The 23,278-nt window shown below is 35.3% G+C and overlaps 1 protein-coding gene across 1 annotated transcript in view; it reads left to right on the forward strand.

Moving 5' to 3' along the window:
- LOC141334751 (serine/threonine-protein kinase SIK2-like) overlaps positions 1-23,278 on the forward strand; it is a 39,541-nt gene that overhangs the window by 10,301 nt on the left and 5,962 nt on the right. Inside the window, exons 4-10 of the mRNA XM_073839975.1 lie at positions 1,622-1,783; positions 10,569-10,693; positions 12,162-12,285; positions 12,457-12,683; positions 16,589-16,741; positions 17,026-17,184; positions 22,380-22,596. Of these exons, the coding sequence (XP_073696076.1) occupies positions 1,622-1,783; positions 10,569-10,693; positions 12,162-12,285; positions 12,457-12,683; positions 16,589-16,741; positions 17,026-17,184; positions 22,380-22,596 (1,167 nt within the window). The remainder of the gene's footprint in view (positions 1-1,621; positions 1,784-10,568; positions 10,694-12,161; positions 12,286-12,456; positions 12,684-16,588; positions 16,742-17,025; positions 17,185-22,379; positions 22,597-23,278) is intronic.

Here is a 23,278-nt window from a genome sequence, read left to right on the forward strand (position 1 = left end):
ACACATGCATACGCATGCAGCTGGCATCTCCATGCCCTTGTCATCTGATTAACTCAGAGGACTGCTGTTTTATCAGTGCTCGGCTCGCATCTGAAGCAGGCATGGCTGACAGTCAGGTCCTGTTTTGAATGTGTGGTCGGCTGTGAATGACAGGTTGGCCTTTCGTTTTTGGAGAGAATGAATATATGCTGCTTGCTTCAGGTTGTTTTTGTTGGATTTGAAATTCATGAAAAGCTGTAGTTGCATATTTACATCAGTCTGACATGGCAAAAGGTATTAAGCAAACACCTGCTATGTATGAAAGAGGACATGAGAAAAGTATGCGTTATTAAACAAATCTTCAGGAATTCAATTTCCCTTTATGTTTTGAGATTTTACATTTTTTAAAATAAAGGTGCCTTTATTGGCATCAGTGGTTCCATGAAGCACCCTTTAACAACCATGGAAGCATTCCATTCCACAAAAGGTTCTTTATAGTGGAAAAAAGTTATTTAGATGATTAAAATGTTCACTAAAATGTTCAACTGTTCACTAGAATGAAATGAAATCATTGCAAAAACCCTCTTATGGAACTTTTATTTTTAACAGTGCACTATTAAAACATACTGTAACTTTCGGAAACAACACTTTCTGTACCAGTGCTGTCAACTAAAAACAAATTTCAAATTAAGTTGCAATAAAATAATATACAAATATTATATGACTTAACTTAAAAGAGGTTGACTTAAAAGCTAAATAGAAATGTTTAGAAAATAATAAATAAATTACAAACAAATTGCCTGAATTTATTAATTCATTAAAAAATGCATTAAAATGCAATTCAATACATTGACTTGAATTCTGTGATGAGCATATTATTTCTTACAATCTAATAAATCTGCTACACTGCTGATTAATATTTCAGAAACTGTCAGTTTCCACAAAAATATTAAGCAACTGTTTTCAACATTAATAATAATAAATGTTTCTTGAGCACCACATCAGCAAATTAGAATGATTTCTGAAGGATCATGTGACACTTAAGACTGGATAATGGCTCCTGAAGATTCAGCTTTGCATCATAGGAATAAATTTGATTTTAATATATTCAAATAGAAATTGTAATATTTTAACAATGTTACTGTTTTACTGTATCAAATAAATGCAGCCTTGCTGAGTATAAGGCTTTATAAAACACATTTTCCAACTCTAAACTTTTGAACAGTGCTGTATGTCTACAAACTTGTTGATTGTAAACTTTTTTTTCTGAAAATAGAAAAAAAATGTAAACCATATGAAACTGAACATTTGGCACAACTTTACTAACATTACTTATAAACAGACCTCGAGGCAAAAATAATAATAATTTAATTACATTTTAATAGCTTTTATATTTCAAATGCGTTGATTATCCCCAGCTGTTCAACTTCTATAGATTTTGTTTGCTTTTTTATATTGACAAGTCCAACTTAGTATTTAATCAGGACTGTGAGCAACACTGTTAAACAGATGTTTCCCTGCCCTTTCCCTGCTCATTGTCACAATCTGCATACCATTTTCATGAAAAATTCATGACTGTGACATGTTGCCTGGATGTGCAGATGACGACCCAATAACACCTGATCCCTGTCTGGCAACACAGACTACCTGGCCAGCCGCGGGCGGCTCAGCGAGATGGATGCGAGGAGGAAGTTCTGGCAGATCCTCTCAGCGGTGGAGTACTGCCACGAACGCAATATTGTTCACAGAGACCTGAAGGCTGAGAACTTGTTACTGGATGCTCACATGAATATGAAGATAGCAGGTAAGAAATGTACCTTTCCTTCTTACAATCATGGAACGCTAAATGAAAACATGGTGCTGTGGTAGACAGGTGTTAGTGACACCAACAGACTTTAAACATCTTGATGTCAGAAATCTCTCCTCAGTCCCAATTTAATATGCTGAAATGACAACTACAAGCAAATCATTTGTTGACTTCTATGAGGAGTGTAAGCTCTGTGGCTTCATCAGAACACTGCTCTGTTTGTTTGAGCTGTCTGAAATGTCAACTTATGGCTCAACCAATCGTGTAAGTTTGGGGTGGGACTATCTGTATTAAGCTGTTTAGTAATTGTGGGGTGGGAGTGTTTGGGTAGGAGATCTTTTTGGTGCAGCTAGTCGCACAGAAATAGCACTTTTAAACTTTTACCCTGCATTTCAAGGGCAAACATTAGCAATGATTAAACACATGGTGTCCAACATTCGAATTCGAAGTTAGATTGTGATATTTGTATGAAAGTTATATAATATACTGGGGAAATATTTTGGGGACAAATTTGAACCGTTAACTATTAAAATGAATAGCAGAACAGAAGTTCACAATTAAAATATATTGTTTAAATTGTTACTGCTTTAAGGTTGTTGTTTTGTTTTTTTTTTGGAATAAATGCAAAATACACTAACTTGAAAAAAAATGGAAAAAACTCCAATAGAATTTTTTGTTTGTTTGTTTGTTTCTTTCTTTCTTTCTTTTTCTGATAGTGTAAGTAATGTTTATTTGACCAAGAAAATGTAACTGGGACATGAATGAACTTTTGATCAAATAAAAAACTTTTAAGGACTTTGGCTCCTTATATATCTGACCCTGGACCACAAAACAAGTTATAAGGGTCAGTTTTTTAAATTGAGATTTATACATCATCTGAAAGCTTTCAATTGATGTATGGTTTGTTAGGACAGGACAATATTTGGTCGAGATACAGCTGTTTGAATATCTGGAATCTGAGGGTGCAAAAATAAATAAATATTGAGAAAATCGCCTTTAAAGTTGTCAAAATTAGGTTCTTAGCAATGCATATTACTAATCAAAAATTACATTTTGATATATTTACAGTAGAAAACTTACTAAATATCTCCATGGAACATGATCTTTACTTAATATCTTAATGATTTTTGGCATAAAAGAAAAATCTGTAATTTTGACCTGTACAATGTATTGTTGGATATTGCTACAAATATACAAATGCTACTTACAACTAGTTTTGTGGTCCAGGGTAACATATATACTGTACTCTGGTGTTATTTTAGATATATTTGAGATATTATAGCTTTTATTACATTATATACTTTTTTTTTGTATTTGTTTTTTTTTTAATTAACATGAACAAATAATAATAAATACCATAACAAATATATTGCTTATTATTAGTTAAAGGGATAGTTCACCAAAAAATGAAAATTTGATGTTTATCTGCTTACCCCCAGGGCATCCCAGATGTAGGTGACTTTGTTTCTTCAGTAGAACACAAATGAAGATTTTTAACTCAAACCGTTGCAGTCTGTCAGTCATATAATGGCAGTCAATGGTTACCAAATCTTTAAGAGTAAAAAAAACATACACAGACAAAACTAAATTAAACCCTGCAGCTCGTGACGATACATTGAGGTTTTGAGACACATAACGGTCGGTATTTATATCATTATTTACGCTTTCACATCAGCCGGTGCACGACACGTCAACGTGATCTGGCAATGTAGTTGGTAAAAGGTCAACACTCCCAGCTGAGTTCGCACAAGGAAACGTAATGTTTTAGTTTGTAATCGGTTGCCAGAATCAGGATAAGCTCAAGTAAGTATTATTTTGAGAGGCTAAATATGCACTATGTAAACAATGAGTGATGTATACGCACGATAGATCACTTCCACGCGTGCATCTACTATGGCAGATAAATACTGTTCTGTTTTTTTTGCACAGACTGATCGTTTTGTGTCGACCACAGTGTATTATCACAAGCCACATGGTTTAATTTGGTTTTCTCTGTGTATGTTTTTTTTACTCTTAAAGATTTGGTAACCATTGACTGCCATTATATGACTGACAGACTGCAACGGTTTGAGTTAAAAATCTTCTTTTGTGTTCTACTGAAGAAACAAAGTCACCTACATCTCGGATGCCCTGGGAGTAAGCAGATAAACATCAAATTGTCATTTTTGGGTGAACTATCCCTTTAATATTAGTCAATGCATTAACTAACATTAACTAATAGGCTCTTATTGTAAAGTGTAACTTGTTTATTTGACAGTTTTAGTTTTAGTTACAATAACCATAATAATGTGTTATATGTTTATAAGTTAGACATTTAATTTTATGCTAGTACATTTATATAATTTGTGCTTAAAATTGAATATAGTTCAAATCGTATGCTTTATCTATGAATAAAAGGGTCATTGTCCTTTTCTAACTGTCTCTCGTACATTCCGAAGTCAAATCAGACCTTTTTTTCTCACAGTAGCCAAAGTCTATCAGGGAATTGCATATTTACTCAGTGACATCAGTTCAAACTTGATTTAGTTGCATAGTTCATTCCTCAAACACAGGCATACACCGAAGTTAGAATGACCACAACTCATGCAGTTCATTCAGCAGCACACTGTTCACATAACCATTTGGACGCTGAAACCTGTTGAACTTGCCTTGGGAAAAAAATCCATTATGTTACATAATTTTTGTGATTACTATTAAATGTTTGGAGTATCTGAGAAAATGTGATGTGCACTAGTGGAAGACATATATCGACCAGATGATTAAATTGCCAATAGTTAGCCATTTGTTTATCTTTATCACCCATTAACTATGAATGCTTGACCAGTTGACAAAAGTGTCACCTCTAAAATCTGCTGTCAGACTTGAAACGTCCAAAGAATGATGGACATTTATAGTTTACCAATGTGAATTTGAAGTACTTTTCATACAAAATGTTAATTCAATTTTGTGTCTATTACATAGTATTATATTTACATGAATTATTGGTGTTACATCTGCAAAAGGCCACCTTCCTATAGATATCATCATTTGAAAAAATACATACTGGTTGACGACATTTTGAAATTCTTTCATGAGGAACAGATCAACAAAATAACTTCACCTGATCTGACCGAAATTCCCAGATGTTATCTAGACATCGTGCTTATGTAATGCAAGCAGTCAACTTTTGTTTTGTCCTTTTTAAGAATGTAATCATAGTGTTGTGATGATGCGGTACAAAAGACACTGGAGGGACAGAGGATGACAGAGAGGCTTCTAACATGCTGTGCTCCATAAGTACCAGTCACTGCAGAGAACGAAGCCTTGTGCCAGACCGTTTGTCTGTATTTATGTCATACCAAGCTGAAAGAGAGACACTGAAAATGCATTACAGGGCGTTGCCATTGTGTCACTCATGCACACAGATAACAGATGTGAGGCGCTTGCTATCAGAGAAGAGGCTTTTTAAAACACACCTCCAGTTTTTTCTGAAACAGTTTTCAGTGGAAATTTTGCTAGAGTTATGTTTCATTGTCATTTCAGCTTTGTTCTCTGATGTCTCTGTAATAGTTTCCTAGAAACCAAGACCATCATTAACTGGAGTAAGAGTAGAAATATACAAGAACCTTTTATGTCTACACGGTTCTGTAAAGAACCTCAAAAACCTGAAGAACTCTTCTGTTTCACAAAAGGTTCTTTGTGGCAAAAGAATTATAAAAAGGTAAGAAAGAGTTGGTTCTTTAAAGAACCTTTGACTGAATGGTTCTTTGTGAAACCAAAAATGGTTCTTCTATGGCATCGCTTGAAGAACCTTTTAAAGCACCTTTATATTTAAGAGTGTAGCTCAGATATAGTTTAGTCTGGGAAGAAGTTAATGAGAAACATTTGAGTTCATATCGAAATCCAGATTTCATTGGAGACTTTGCTATCTTGGCAAAAAAAAAAAAGTTGAGATTTAGATTTTGAACATGAAATGGGGGGAATTATAACACGTAATATGGTGTCTATAAGAACAGAAGTCCAGCCTCACATTTTAAAGATCCAGTCACCTTATTTATACTAGTGTTGGCTGTAAATCAATAAAGACTGATTATCAGATTTTTATTTCTAATGTAATTGAAATGTATTTTCAACAAATAGTTTTGGAAATGTCACTATTACTGATGGGCACTTTAAAAACATAAGTTCATGAAGCTTTGAAACCTTTGGATTTTTTTTTGTTTTGAATCAGGTTCCGAAGACCATATGCATATCCAACTAGTTACATGATTTTAGTAAACACGACTTTGTTATGTTACATTTATATCAAAAGTTTTTGAAATTTCAGTAGTTTGCTGCTATGGGGCGATCTGTTAACCCTTTAACCAGTATATATATGGTTTTTACCTGATCTCAGGTCTGTGGAAGCCAGTTTCTGCCACTGAATAAGAAATTGAATAAGAGACTTTTTTTTCCGAATTACCTCTTGCAATTCAGACTTTGTTCACAGAATGGCATGATATAAACTCGCAAAACTCGGAAATGGGAGTTTACATCTTGCAATTCTGACTTTTTTCTGTTGAGATGTAATCCCGCAATTGGGAGTTATAAAGTTAGGATTGCAAGTTATAAACAAATAAACTTGAGAAATGAAGTGAGAATTGCATGATATAAACTCGCAATTGTGAGAAAGTCAGAACTGCGAGATAAAAACCTGCAATTCTAAACGACTTTTCTCACGAATGTTTTTATCTTCCAATTCTGACTATTTTCTTGGAAATGTAAGTGTACATCTCACAATTCTGACTTTTTTCTTAGAATTGTGAGATGTAAACCCACAATTGCAATATATAAACTCGTAATTCTGAGAAATGAAGTGAGAATTGTGTGACATAAACTCGAGTTTGTATCTTGCAATTCTGACCTTTTTTTCTCACAGTTCTGACTCAAAATTTATATCTCGCAATTCTGACTTTATAGCTTGCAGTGGCAAGTTTATATCTTGCAATTCAGACAATTCAGATTTAAACTAACAACTGTGATAAAATAAAATAAAAATAATAAAATAAAAGTCAGAAAAAGTGAGAAGTCGCAATTACCTTTTTTAGTTTTTTTATTCAGTGGTGGAAATGGGCCTCTATACAGATCAGATGTATAATATAGATATGTTTAATTACACATTTGTATAATAAAAAAGTTATTTTTCATATATATCAAAAGAATGATCTGTCGTAGAGTAACAGAAACTAAAATACGTATAGTGTTCGTAATATTTGTAAATGAATGTTTTATTTACCAGTATTTTACATACTGAATGTAATAATAAAATGTGATGTACAGTCGTTGCCAAAAGTTTTGAGAATTACATAAATATTGGAAATTGCAAAAGTTGCTGCTTAAGTTTTTATAATAGCAATTTGCATTATTGCATATACTCCAGAATGCTATGAAGAGTGATCAGATGAATTGCATGGTCCTTCTTTGCCATGAAAATTAACTTAATAACGAAAAAAAACTTTCCACTGCATTTCATTGCTGTCATTAAAGGACCTGCTGAGATCATTTCAGTAATCGTCTTGTTAACTCAGTTGAGAATGTTGACGAGCACAAGGCTGGAGATCATTATGTCAGGCTGATTGGGTTAGAATGGCAGACTTGACATGTTAAAAGGAGGGGGATACTTGAAATCATTGTTCTTCCATTGTTAACCATGGTGACCTGCAAAGAAACGCGTGCAGCCATCATTGCATTGCATAACAATGGCTTCACAGGCAAGGATATTGTGGCTACTAAGATTGCACCTAAATCAACAATTTATAGGATCATCAAGAACTTCAAGGAAAGAGGTTCAATTCTTGTTAAGAAGGCTTCAGGGCGTCCAAGAAAGTCCAGCAAGCGCCAGGATCGTCTCCTAAAGAGGATTCAGCTGCGGGATCGGAGTGCCTCTAGTGCAGAGCTTGCTCAGGAATGGCAGCAGGCAGGTGTGAGCGCATCTGCACGCACAGTGAGGCCAAGACTTTTGGAAGATGGCCTCGTGTCAAGAAGGGCAGCAAAGAAGCCACTTCTCTCCAAAAAAAAAAACATCAGGGACAGATTGATCTTCTACAAAAAGTATGGCGAATGGACTGCTGAGGACTGGGGCAAAGTCATATTCTCCGATGAAGCCTCTTTCCGATTGTTTGGGGCATCTGGAAAAAGGCTTGTCCGGAGAAGAAAAGGTGAGTGCTACCATCAGTCCTGTGTCATGCCAACAGTAAAGCACCCTGAGACCATTCATGTGTGGGGTTGCTTCTCATCCAAGGGAGTAGGCTCACTCACAATTTTGCCCAAAAACACAGCCATGAATAAAGAATGGTACCAAAACACCCTCCAACAGCAACTTCTTCCAACAATCCAACAACAGTTTGGTGAAGAACAATGCATTTTCCAGCACAATGGAGCACCGTGCCATAAGGCAAATGTGATAGCTAAGTGGCTTGGGGACCAAAACGTTGAAATTTTGGGTCCATGGCCTGGAAACTCCCCAGATCTTAATCCCATTGAGAACTTGTGGTCAATCCTCAAGAGGCGGATGGACAAATAAAAACCCACTAATTCTGACAAACTCCAAGAAGTGATTATGAAAGAATGGGTTCCTATCAGTCAGGATTTGGCCCAGAAGTTGATTGAGAGCATGCTCAGTCGAATTGCAGAGGTCCTGAAAAAGAAGGGCCAACACTGCAAATACTGACTCTTTGCATTAATGTCATGTAATTGTCGATAAAAGCCTTTGAAACATATGAAGTGCTTGCAATTATATTTCAGTACATCACAGAAACAACTGAAACAACGATCTAAAAGCAGTTGAGCTTTTGAAAACTAATATTTGTGTCATTCTCAAAACTTTTGGCCACGACTGTACACTGATGCAAATTCTTTGTAATTTCGACCCAGTGTGACATATATAGTCAGATGACTTATTTTCGAGAAAATGTTACACAAGTTCATCAGTCTCAAACTAATTAAGGCTTTTGTTGTTTTTCCTTTTAGAATTAGATTCCTATATTACGTGTTCACAGACATAAAACACAATATCCTGTTTTATGTCCGCCCTCAAAGCAGACGGCCTATGAGTTCATTCTTCCCGCCTCCATGCGATCATTAATTTACGTCAATCAGTGGTGACGTACATAAATTAATCTTTAAATTATATGGATTACATTACACAATTCAACGTGTCCATTATCTGCCAGGAGTAAAGATCAGGGGAAATGCGTCACCGCTGGCTGTCTATGAGTAGACGAAGACCCTCCCAGAATCTATGTGTGGTCAGTCAGCGAGTACCACCTGCTTAAGCGCTGTCACATCATCCAGTCCCGTCACGTCACATTCATTTCCTCCTGTTGCTGATTCACTAAAGATTTTTTTTCCCTACAAGCTGACACACAGCCAGGAATCTATTTAGCCATCTGGACAGTTTATGTTCAATTACTTGTGTCATATATTAGTCTGCACCAGTGACCAGATCTGTCAGATTAAATGTAATTAGCTTCGATATTGGATGCATAATACTATTACTTGCTAAACACTAGCAATTTGAAGAATCCCATAACTCCAAGTATTAAATTTTGTTGCATAACTCATCCCAAACCAACAAAGGGTTCATTTACCAAAATCATCATTAGTCAACTTTTACAAACTTGTGCGGTTGGAAATACAGCTCTTGACCTGTGCTTAGAAAACTTACATAGATCATGCTCTTCGGCACAAATTTAATTTTATCCACCTTATTTTTCCTGTAAAAGCAGGCACAGCCATTTGTTAATTTTATGGGTCTGCTTTTGGTCTCATCCATGTCCAGTTATTTTTAGCTGTACAAAACAGCATGTTTTACTACTTGATATTGCAAATAGGTGTGTATTACCATATTATTTTAATGTATTATCTACACATTGGTTCGTAGTGCAGGGAAGCTGCATAATTCAAACACTGAATAAAGCAACACAATAGGGAACAAAAATAGTGAAGTAGTCCTCAGGTGCCATGTTCAATACAGCAGTATCTCAGAAAAAATTTGTTGTTTAGAAATGTTTACTAAATATACCACATATATACTGGAGTATATTGTACGGCAATTACATTCCTCATGTTAAAGTGATTAACGTGATAAAAATGAACATCATTCTGTTGTTCATGATAATCTGACATTAATTACAGTCTTTACAGATAATCTATTCAGATAAGAAGTGTGATGTCATTAACAACAGTCCTATCCACCTTTTTCCTCAAAGTGGAAGTAAGTCTATGGGTGAGACTTTCTAGTATATTGAGAAATAATGAGAAGAATAACAACATGCAGTAAACGGTAAAACTGTTGCACTAATAACCATTGTGCTCAAAATTAATAAAATACATTTAAATAATAATATGGTAAGATAACATACCAATTTGCAATATCAAGCAGCAAAACAAGCTGTTTGGTATAGCTAAAAATAGCTGGGCACGGATGAGACTGGAAGCCAGACCCATAAAATGTACAAATGGCTGCGACCGCTCTTGTGGGAAGAAAAAGGTAGATACTGGTGAACCAACATGGTTCAAACAACAGACGTCTGTCATTAGTAGCTAGTACATTTCTGTAATGATGCATTGTACTACAGTGGTTAAACAGTAAGTTGTGTTTTGTATGGCGAATTCACTCCAGAGCAGCCCATGTGCAGGAAAGAGCCACTCAACAAGTGTGAAAAAACTGACCTTTTTTGTCCAGAAAATTATGCAAATGTCAAGCAGGATGAAAACACTAATGTAAGTGCTGACATTGACTTTTTATTCAAATCTGCTGCAGATTTTGGCTTTGGAAACTTCTTCCGTCCTGGGGAACCCCTGACCACTTGGTGTGGCAGCCCCCCATATGCGGCTCCAGAGGTGTTTGAGGGACAACAGTATGAGGGTCCGCAACTGGACATCTGGGTAAGAACTTGGTGGTACAATGAATGTATCAGATGGCAATATTATAGTAATTTTTATTTATACCATACTGCTTGTATTGTGCTAATATAATACTATTTTTGAGTACCACATTCATGTACAATGTTATTTACATAAGAGGGATCGTGTGTGTTATTGTTTATTTTGTACTGAATAAGATATTTTTACGTAAAAGATGTTTACATATTGTCCACAAGAGAAAATAATTATTAAAATGACCCCATTTAAAGTTCACATATACTTGATTCCTAATACTGTGTTGTTACCTGAATGATCCACAGTTCATAGTTGTTCATGAGTCCCTTGTTTGTTCTGAACAGTTAAACTGAATGCTGTTCTTCAGAATCCGTCAGATCCCACAAATTCTTGGTTTTTCAGCATTTTTGTGTATTTGAACCCTTTCCAACAATGATTTATGATTTTGATAAAACAATGCATTGAGGAAACATGATGCATTAAGAGCCAGGGGTGTAAACTTTTGTACAGAATGAAGATGTGTACATTTTTCTTATTTTGCCAAAATATCATATTTGTTTCATTTAGTACTGCCCTTCAGAAGCTACAGAAAATACTCAGATTCAAAAAGTTTTCACCCCCCAGCTCTTAATACATTATCTTCCTTCTAAAGCATTAGTGAGCGTTTGAGCCTTCTGTAGTTGCATATGAGTCCCTCAGTGCGAAAAGATGGATCTCAAACATATACAGTCATTGTTGGAAAGAGTTCAAATACTCAAAAATGCTGAAAAACCAAAGAATTTGTGGGACCTGAAGGATTTTTCTGAAGAACAGCAGATAGCTTTGCTGGAAAAAAAAAAAACAGCTAAAACCAGCCTAGGCTTTTAAACTTTTGAACCAGGTCATTATAATAAATAATTAACATTTTGCAGATTCTGCAAGGTGTATGTAAACTTTTGACTTCAGCTATATACTGTGTAGCATATCTCAGCTGCTTGATTGCTTGTATTGTTGCAAAATGTAAACTATATTATCGTCCAGCTCTAAACTGCTTAATGCAACTATAAAGCATGAAGATATTAGGATATGAAAGACATTAACATCATAATTTTCTTTGAAGATGCTTTGCAACAATGTGTATTGTGAAAAGCGCTGTAACTTGAACTTGACTTGATATGGTTCTCCAAAGAATAACATGGAATTATCATGGGGTCCATGTTCACGATACCATGGTATTACAATATAACCATATTCAAAAAAGCATGGTATGACCTCATTGCATCAAACTAATATGTACATATTGTAGACAGCTTACAAAATTCGTCCCATTTGTTGATTGATGTCCTCTCAGTATAGTCAGAGCAGAGAATTGCATCAACAGTGAATGGTAATTTGATTGATTGAAAACATAATTATTATTTCCTGTATTGCGTGTGGGTGGTCCCAGAGTTTAATGTTTATTTATTGATTTTCTGTGTATGTGTGTGTCATGCAGAGTATGGGGGTGGTTCTGTATGTGTTAGTGTGTGGCGCTCTTCCATTTGATGGTCCTAGCCTTCCTGTCCTCAGACAGAGGGTCCTGGAGGGCCGTTTCCGCATCCCATACTTCATGAGTGAGGGTGAGGAAGTCACAGTAACACAATTATACGACTGTTTGCGTTGTAATGAAAAAGCAGTGAACAGTGCTATGAGTAATCAGATTTTTAGAAACAGTGTTATTAGCGTTACTCTGTGAAGTATCAGAAGGAAATGTCTTTTGAGCTCATTGCATTCCCTATATCCTCTTTCAGACTGTGAGCACCTGATCAGGAAGATGTTGGTACTAGATCCAGCCAAGCGTTTGTCCCTGAGTCAGATCAAAGAGCATCGCTGGATGATGCAGGAGGTTCCGTCCCAGAGGCCCGTGCTGTATAGACAGGGCCTGCCATGCGAGAGCAAATCAGGCTTGGGTGAACACAGTGAGCAGGTGCTGCGACTCATGCACAGCCTGGGAATCGACCAGCAGAAGACCATTGAGGTCAGTTGATCTGCTTTTACTTTGCCAGGATTTAGAATGTGTTTACATTTCAGTTCAGTTCCTGCATCTAAACTGAATTTGAATAGGGGTTATGCCCAACAGGCTTCCGTTTTCTGCTAAACAGGTCTCGTTGCTTCCGGTTCACGCGTTTTGCATATCCCTCTTTAAATATGAACATGATTTACTCAAGATTCATTCAAAGTAGACACTAAAAATGATCATAACCAATGTCCATCACATATGTGGATTGATATATAAAAGTTTTAAATTTTTATTCTTTTCACTAACATTTATATATAACTATCGAATGAAACGTCCACAATAAACAGCTGGCTTGTTTAACTGATTACCTTAAAAGTCCGTCGATATCGCCATTATTTATTACGGCTATTAACACGTTCTCCGACAAGCGGAAGCAATGAGACCCGTTTTCCGGGGTTGGTCATGTGACGTTCGGCATAAAGCCTATTAAGATTGCAAACAGGATGTAGAACTGTAATTAAAATTAGAATGTACGCAAGTACAAATGAACTGAAATTTGGAATAACTGGAATGAAATTTGAGGTATGTATTAAATAATAGTAATAACTATTGTTTAAAGTAGCCACCTTTATAAGATCACTCATCTCCCAAAATTCTAAGTTACTCAGAAAGGTGAACAGATCTACCATTAAAAAACTTTTAAGATGTAAAAAAAAATGTGATTAATCCCACATTTAGGTTTTTAAATATACTTTTATATTGCAATAATTTCACATTCAATCTTCAAACTAATGTAGAAACAACATAAAGACCGTATATTTTTAATATTTGTTTAATGGCATAATTTTTATGATTGAAGGCGAGAATCACTGATATTAATATTACTAATCTCTCTACTGATGTCTCTTGTTCTGTCTCAGCAGTTTGAGTTGGGTGGCCAACCCTAGCCCCAACCCTGCATTAACTGCGTTAAATGTTTTTAACATTGTTAAATTGGAAAAATTGGCTAATTTTTGCAGCACTGTTTATTTATTTATTAATTAATTCATATTTTTTACATATTAAGTGTTATTTTAGACAGTATATACATATTTTGTAAAATTAAAAAAATTAAAAAAGTAACATTTAGAATTAGTAGGGATGTAATTATATCAAAATCTCACGATACGATAATGTCACGATATGAAGTCCACAATACAATATTAATGCAATATTTAAAAAAAAGACAAAAGAAGACCTGAAAAAGACATTTTAAAGTTAAATTATTCTATCTAATGCACTTTGAGAGTTCAAAAATAAGGACTCCAACCCATTTTCTTAAAGGGATAGTTGACCCAACAATGAAAATTTGATGTTTATCTGCTTACCCTCAGGGCATCCAAGATGTAGGTGACTTTGTTTCTTCAGTAGAACATAAACTAAGATTTTTAACTCAAACCGTTGCATTCTGTCAGTCATATAATGGCAGTCAATGGTTACCAAATCTTTAAGAGTAAAAAAAAACATACACAGACAAAACCAAATTAAACCCTGTGGCTTGTGACGATACATTGAGGCCTTGAGACACATAACGTTCGGTCTGTGCAAGAAACTGAACAGTATTTAATATCATTATTTACCTCTGATCCACCGGAACATTTATCAGTATGGAGCGCATTCACGTGACGTGTCAACGTGATCTGGCAATGTAGTCGGTGAAAAGTCAACACTCCTAGATGAGTTCGCACAAGGAAACGTAATCTTTTAGTTTCTAATCGGTTGCCAGAATCAGGATAAGCTCAAGTAATTACCATTTTGAGAGGCCAGTATGCACTATGTAAACAATGAGTGATGTATACGCACGACAGATTGCTTCCGCGCGTGCATCTACTGTGGTAGATCACAATGACGCGCCACTCGCCACCTTTTGGGAACGCGCCCCTGAGAGTAGAACGTTGCGATGGATCAGAGGTAAATAATGATATAAATACTGTTCAGTTTTTTGCACAGACCAATCATTTTGTGTCTTAACACCTCAATGTTTAATTTGGTTTTGTCTGTGTATGTTTTTTTTACTCTTAAAGATTTGGTAACCAATGACTTCCATTATATGACTGACAGACGATTTGAGTTAAAAATCTTTGTTTGTGTTCTACTAAAGAAAACAAAGTTACCTACATCTTGGATGCCCTGGGGGTAAGCAGATAAACATCAAATTTTTATTTTTGAGTGAACTATACCTTGAACTAACAAAACGTCGGCACCGATAGCCTTGTGGGCAGCGCGTCGAGCATCCCGGTGTTCGAATCCCGACTCGAGGACCTTTCCCAATCCTGCCCCCATCTCTCTCCCACTTCGCTTCCTGTCATGTCTGATCTGTCCTATTGAAGCGGCAACCTCCCGCTCTCTCTATTGAAACCAACACGGAAGTGGCTTAAACTGCAGTTCATCGCCACTAGAGACTGGCTGCAAAAGGGAGTCAGTCCCATTGACTCCCCATGTTAAAATGCCCAACTTTACAGCAGAAAAAAACATGTTTACAGCCTGGTTCAAAAAGTGGTTTTAGAATATATAGCTAATTTCGCCCTTCATGTCAACTGTGAGTGGGATGAATTTTTTATAAACTCATCCGTTTAAGTTATATTAAGCCGTAAAGTTCTGGGATTGCCGCTGCTGTCACCACTGGCGCGCTAAGTAGGCGTGGTTTCAGCACCCAGCTCCACCGACGTGCCGCCTCTTTGCCCATTTTCGATGATCCGGGAGTGACGCGCGATGGCGCGATTCCAAGATGGTGAAGGCAAATCGCGCCCACTATAGGCTTCAAAATCGCTCTTCAGAAACCTACGGATGACGTCATGGACACTACGTCCATATTTTTTACAGTCTATGGTCCTATCATAATAAAGGCAAAAATGCCAAAAAATACATCTTAAAAAAAATGTCAGTGAAAAAGCTTGCAAAAAATGAGTCTCATTACAAATCCAATGAAATTCTGGAATCATCTGTCGAGAAAATAAAACATAACTAGTGGCCGCTGTGTTCCCAAACGCGCGATAAACTCACAGCACATGCAATAAACGAGTTCACTGAATTCACTGTGAACTAAGCTGTTCTGAGGCTGGAAAACACCGGATCATGAGCTGAGCATGTGAACAAAGTATGCGCTTCTCTTTGAAACGCGCAGCGAAAACAGACTTGATGAAGGGATTAAAGAGTTACTTCACCCAAAATGAACATTTTGTCATGAATCACTTACCCCCATGTTGTTCCAAACCCATAAAAGCTTTGTTTGTCTTTGGAACACAAATGAAGATATTTTTGATGCATTCTGACAGCTCTCTGACCCTCCCATAGACAGCAATGTAATTAACACGATCCACGTCCAGAAATGTAGCAAGGAGATCGGTAAAATAATCTGTGACATCAGGGGTTCAACCATAATTTTACGAAGCTACGAGAATACTTTTTGTATGCGAAGAAAGCAAAAATGTTATTTTTTATTCAACAATTTGTCTCCTCTGCATCACCCTAGTGCCATTTTGGAGAGTATCCACTGAATGCAAACAGCGTACACTGTTCAAATCAAAGCATAAATAAATGTAGAAAACGTATCCGCGTGGTGCGGTTTTGATATGGCGATACCACAATATTATTAATGTAGTTACATCCTTAAGAATTAGTCGAAACAATAATATAATTATTTATGTTTTGTCACAGAACTTGTGGTGATCACACTCATGAGCCAAGTCTTCAATTCCAAACTCTAGTAATGGTTTGGGCTTTGGGTTTCCAAAAATAATTTCTCCTCTGATTTGCAAATTTGATTATTCCAAACAGCCTTTCAGAACATTTTCAAAGCATACTGATAGAATGTTGACATTTGCCAGCGTTCTCTTTTCCTTGGCTGTCTTGTTCTTCAAAAACTCTTGCTTTTCCTGTCACAGTCTCTTCAGAACAAAAGCTATAACCACTTTGCTGCTATCTACTACCTGCTTGTGGAGCGGTTGAAAGCGCATCGCAGCAGTTTCCCTGTGGAACAGCGTTTGCACGCCAGCCAGCGCCGCCCTAGCACCGTCGCTGAGCAGACTGTTGTCAAGGTAACCCCATCTGTGAAGTCTACCCAGACATATTGAAATAGCGTTGGTATAAAAATGTAAATATTGGAATCATGAGGAACAAAATCTGTAATCCAGCCTTCCTTCTTTCAGTTTAACCTCTGCGACCGTAAACCACAGAAACAAGCTTTATACGTTCTGGTGTGTTGTTGAGACCTTTCAGGATCCTTTTTATGCAATCATCAATATATTCATACAGTATTAGATGTAACCAAGGTACACCAAGATTGTTCTTATTGGTATATTCCTTCATGTTCTTGTTACAGACCATTGCGGTTCCTTCACAAGCGGGCGTCCCTCCACAGGCGGCGCGTCACCTGCGTTCACCTGTTCTGTTGCAGTCCACCACAGACACATTTACCTTCCCACAAACCCCTGCTTCCCCAAATCAGACGTTCATGGAGGAAGACGTGGCCACACCCAAGGTCAGTTATGTTTTTAGATAAAGTGAGCAGCAAAACAAAGAGCAAAAAAAAGGTTATTAAATAGATTCCTATGGCACAGAGAAATCTCTCATCATCCTCTTTTCGGCTCTAGGCTATATTTCGTAAGCTCTGCCTGCGTGTTTTAAATAGCAGCGTTACTCATTGGCGCTGCTGTATGACGGCAATAAGAGCTTTTGTCTGCAGCGTGTGAAGTTCCTCTGCCTGCGTGTCAGCCTGATCTCTTCCTCATTACTCACCCGCAGTATCTCAGAAGCGCTTCAGCCTCCTAAAATAACACCTGCGTATATATTAAATAATAAAAAATGCTCTTTATGATTTCAGTGCTTGGTGCTTTGCGTCAGTGTAGGTATCTCAAGCACTTATTGCTACTCATTCAGAAATGAATGACTCAGAGACAAGGGAATATATATTATATCTGGGAATAGGCGATATGAGAGTACGTACTGCGTGACAACGGGAAAATGGCAGCCAGCTGAGATTTTGCTGTACCATTAATACAGTGTGCTTCAAAGTGCTTTAAACTTAAGAGCAATGGTGAAATGTGTTTGGATGTCATTTATGAGGCTCTTAGTCCATGTCGAGTAGCTCTGAGTTCACCTAAATCCTACTGTACATTTTTTGATGAACCATGTTGCTGTGTCCAATCAAATGCTCTCCAGAATGAGCTTTTTAGCTTTTTGATATATTTTTTCATAATTAGATTTGAGTTATAATATAATATAATATATGTGACCCTGGACCACAAAACCAGTCTTAAGTCACTGGGGTATATTTGTAGCAATAGCCAAAAATACATAGTATGGGTCAAAAATTATTGATTTTTCTTTTATGCCAAAAATCATTAGGAAATTAAGTAAAGATCATGTTCCATGAAGATTTTTTTGTAAAATTCCTACTATAAATATATCAAAATGTAATTTTTGATGAGTAATATGCATTGTTAAGGACTTAATGTGGAGAACTTTAAAGGTGGTTTTCTCAGCATTTTGAATTTTTTTGCACCCTCAGATTCCAGATTTTCAAATAGATGTATCTCGGCCAAATATTGTCCTATCTTAACAAACCATATATCAATAGAAAGCTTATTTATTGAGCTTTATGTGATGTATATATCTCAGTTTTGTAAAATTTAACCTTATGACTGGTTTTGTGGTCCAGGGTCACATATTGTTTTTAACTCATAATGTGGTGTTATTGCACAGATGCCAGGCTTTAGTTTTGGATAATCACCTTTTGGTCCCAACAAGTAAAAAATGTAAAATTAGATAAAGTTCTTGATTATTTTATTTTTAATGAACTGCGTTTTAATGAACTGCTTATTATTATTATTATTATTATTTAATGTTTTTATGATTATTTAATATATATATATATATATATATATATATATATATATATGTGTGTGTGTGTGTGTGTGTGTGTGTGTGTGTGTGTGTGTGTGTGTGTGTGTGTGTGTGTGTGTGTGTGTGTGTGTGTGTGTTTGTGTGTGTGTGTGTGTGTGTGTGTGTGTGTGTGTGTGTGTGTGTGTGTGTGTGTTTGTGTTATTATTTTTATTTTTTTATAATAATAATAATAAAACTACTCATAGAAACTACTATAATATACTATGTTTAATTAAATAGGATAAAATAGCTGACTTTTTAAAAATATGTTTGTTATGGTTATTAAATAACTATTTGTATTGTTTATTAGTATTATTATAATTTAATATATAATACATAAATATTTATTTATAATAAATATATCTATATTTATTTCATATATTTTTATTTTTAATAATATATTTAATACATAATAATTACATTTATATAATATAATTATTATTACTAAAAATAGTAATGATAATAATAAAACTACTAATATAAACAATTTTTAATCAAATGGGATAAAGCAGTTGACTTTTTAAAAATGTTATTAAATATTATGTTATTAAATATCAAATGTTTATTATAAACATTATTATTATTAATATAAACTTCTAATATAAACAATCTGTGGTTTTTTTATTATTATTATTATTATTATTATTATTAATGTTTTTTATGATTATTTAATATATTATATTTATATTTATTTATTAATAATAAATATATATATATAAATATTTATTTCATGTTATTATTTTAATAATATTTTTAAGAAATATATTTAATAATAATAATAATAACTAATATAAACATTTTTTACTGAAATGGAATATAGCACTTGACTTTTTAAAAATATGTTTCACTGCATTATCTAAAAGTATTATTATTATTTAATGTTGTTATGGTTATTTAATATATAAACTATTAATCAAATTAGATCAATAACTTGTCTTTTATTTATAGAAAAAAATATATTCACTGCATTGTCCAAAATATTATTATTAATTGTTAAAATATAAACCAACGAATAAATATGCAAAACTACTCACTCATACTATGATATAAAGTATTGATCATGCTGCTCACTCTTTTTCATTATGGGGAAACATACACCCTGCATTTCAGCTGCATATCCAGTTATTTGCAGCCTGTTGTTACAGTAACGACAGTATGTCAGGTTTTCTGCCTGCTGTTACACAACAGCACAACTCTGTGCTTGTAAATGCCCCTGATGTGCCAGTGATGGGCCACCCATGTGATCAGTGCTGGGTGTTCGCTCCGCTCATGAGAAGCGTGACTACAACATTTGTCACCTTGGCTGTCGCAAGGCAATCTCCATAGCTACTGTTCTTTAATTGACGTGCAGCATTGACTCATCCTGTGGGGACTCTGCCGTATACATACCAATTTGCCCTCCAACAGGTCTTTTTCTATTCAGTTGGTGCTTGCAATACCAAGGTCAAGAGCTTAATTCCAAGGGAACAAACACTCTTATAAAAGTAGTCCTTAAATGGACTGTGTGAGTTGTTGTTAAACCGTCTGCCAAATGAATAAATGTAAATGTTTGTTTATGAACAAAGGGACGCGTGATAAGTCATTCATTTAGCCTCAGCGCCTGTGGAGCTGAACAGATGGCAATCTAGGGATCTCTTTAAACACGTTGAGGTCACGCTCTCGCAAACTTATTTCAGCTGGCTTATTGTTGTTCAGAAAAGCTGCTGGTCGCCTGTGGGCATTAAACAAAGCAACATTACATAATTTCTTATAAATTAATAAGATGACACAGATATGGTCTACGCTTTAAAAAAAAAACATGGTACAAACAGTGATAGAGGATGAGCCATAGAGAAAAACATTTTGGGTTCCCAAAACTACCTCAAAGGAAACATTGTATTAGAATGCAACAGAAAAGAGAATCGATGTTATGACCAAAAGAGGAGGTAGAAAAGAATTACTGATGTCTATTTTTTCTAAAAACATATCGTATTTCTGTCATGGCAACTCTTAGAGAGTTTAGCATGGTGATATACATAGTAGCGCTAAAGGATTAGCTCACTGGTGAATTAAAATTTCCTGATCATTTACCTACCCCCATGTCATCTATGAAGTTCATGTCTTTCTTTCTTCAGTCCAAAAAATAAATGAAGGTTTGTGAGGAAAACATTCCAGGATTTTTCTCCATATAGTGGACTTCAATTGGAGCCGGCTAGTTGAAGGTCTAAATTGCAGTTTCATTGCGGCTTCAAAGGTCTCTACAGGATCACGGCTGAGAAATAAGGGTCTTATCTAGAGAAACGATCGTTCATTTTCCAAAAAGATAAAAATTGTTACATTAAAAATGCATGTTATTGTTTATTTAGTACTGACCTGAGTAATATATTTCACATAAAAGATGTTTACATGTAGTCACCAAGAGAAAATAATAGTTGAATTTATAATAATAACCCTGTTCAAAAGTATACATCCCCTTGATTATTAATACTGTGTTGTTACCTGAATGATCCACAGCTGTGTTTTTGTTTAGTAATAGTTGTTCATGAGTCTCTTGTTTGTCCTGAAAAGTTAAAGTGCCTGCTGTTCTTCAGAAAAATCCTTCAGGTCCCACAGATTCTTTGGTTTTCCAGCAATTTTGTGTATTGCCCTTTCCAACAATGACTGTATGATTTTGAGATCCATCTTTTCACACTAAGGACAACTGAGGGTCTCATATGCAATTATTACAGAAGGTTCAAACACTCACTGATGCTCCAGAAGGAAAAACAATGCATTAAGAGCCGGGGGGTGAAAACTTTTTGAATGTGAAGATCACTGTAAATTTAACTTATTTTGTCTTCTGGGAAATATGCAACTATCTTCTGTAACCCTTGAAAAGCAGTACTAAATGAAAAAAATATGATATTAAGGGAAAATAAGAAAAATTTACACATCCCCATTCTGTTCAAAAGTTTTTACCCCTGACTCTAAATGCATGGTTTTTCCTTCTGGAGCATCAGTGAGCATTTGAACCTTCTGTATTAGTTGCAAGTCCCTCAGTTGTCCTCAGTGTGAAAAAATGGATCTCAAAATCATATAGTCATTGTTGGAAAGGGTTCAAATACACACAAATGCTGGAAAACCAAATAATTTGTGGGACCTAAAGGATTTTTCTAAAGAACAGCGGGCAGTTTAACTGTTCAGGACAAACAAGGCACTCATTAACAACTATCACTAAACAAAAAACATCATTCAGGTAACAACACAATATTAAGAATCAAGTGTATGTAAACTTTTGAACTGTGTCATTTTTATAAATTCAACTAATATTTTCTCCTGTGGACTATATGTAAACATCTTTTATGTGAAATATCTTATTCAGGTCAGTACTAAATCAACAATAACATGCATTTTGTATGATCCCTTTTATTTTGATAAAAATCATCAACATTTTGCACATTTTGAAATGGGGATGTAAACTTTTGACCTCAACTGTATACTTTTCAATCACATTTGGCCATTTGTTTGCATTTTGTTTAAAAAAAACAAGGTAAAGAAAATTCTAAAATGTAAGTTTTGCATAGATGAACCTTTCAATAAGATTTATACCATGCATCAGCCTTAAATTGTTATTGACTAATAATCTTTATATACTGTACATTTTACCACATCCTTGTTTGCCTCTTTAGGAATAGCTATTAAATAAATCCATTGGGTTTTAGCTTTGATTTCAGCTGTCAGATGGAAACAACAAAGTGAAAATGTCCCATAGACTGCTGAGCTGTTTCAGCCCAAAATAGTTTTGCCAACAGTGTGTGTGTATTTATATCTCAGGTGGATGGCTGCTTACTGGACCCGCTCCCTCCAGTCGTTGTCCGCAAAGTCAGCGGCTCGCTGCCTAGCAACGTTATGGAGACGTCCATTGATGAGGGCATTGAGGCAGAGGAAGAGCACGCTGTGCCCCTCGCCGCCTTTCATACAGCTCGCTTCAGTCAGCGTCGGCATACGCTGTCTGAGGTCACCAACCAACCTGCTGTGCTGCCCATTACAGGTTAGTATTGCATTTTATGTGTGATGAGGTTAGGCAATTATAGTCTTAAAGATGCTTCAATATTAATATATAGTATCTTAAAGATATATTACCATTTAAAAGTTGAGTTTCTTTGAAAGTCTGTAATGCTCACCAAGACTGCATTTATTTAATTAATATACAGAATCAAAAAATGTATTAAAAATACAGGGAAAACAGGATTGTAAAATGATTTTACTTCAAAAGAACTACTTTCTATTTTATTATAATTATAAAATTATTCTTTTGATTGCAAAGCTAAATTTTCAGCCTCCAGTCTTTAGGGTCACATGAAACTGCTCAATATTATTATCAGTGTTTAATAAATTTTTTTGGGAGAGGGGAATCCTTTTTAGATTCTCTGATAATAAAAATGCAATAAAAATGGATTGTATAGAAGCCAATTTATAAAAAAACTGAATAAAAATTCAATTGCAATTGCAAGTTTACTTTTTTCCCCCTCAAAACTAATACAAAATTGCAATTCTGACTTTTTTCCTCAGAATTGTGATATAAACGTGCAATTCTGAGAAATCTAGTTTATATCTTGCACTTCTGACTTTTTTCTCTCAAAATTGTGACATAAACTTGAGACATGAACTCGCAATTCTGAGAAAAATAAAGTCACAATTCTGAGAAAGTCAGAATTGCGTGATATAAATTT

The sequence above is a fragment of the Garra rufa genome, chromosome 5 (genome assembly GCF_049309525.1).
Source record: "Garra rufa chromosome 5, GarRuf1.0, whole genome shotgun sequence".
NCBI lineage: Eukaryota > Metazoa > Chordata > Actinopteri > Cypriniformes > Cyprinidae > Garra > Garra rufa.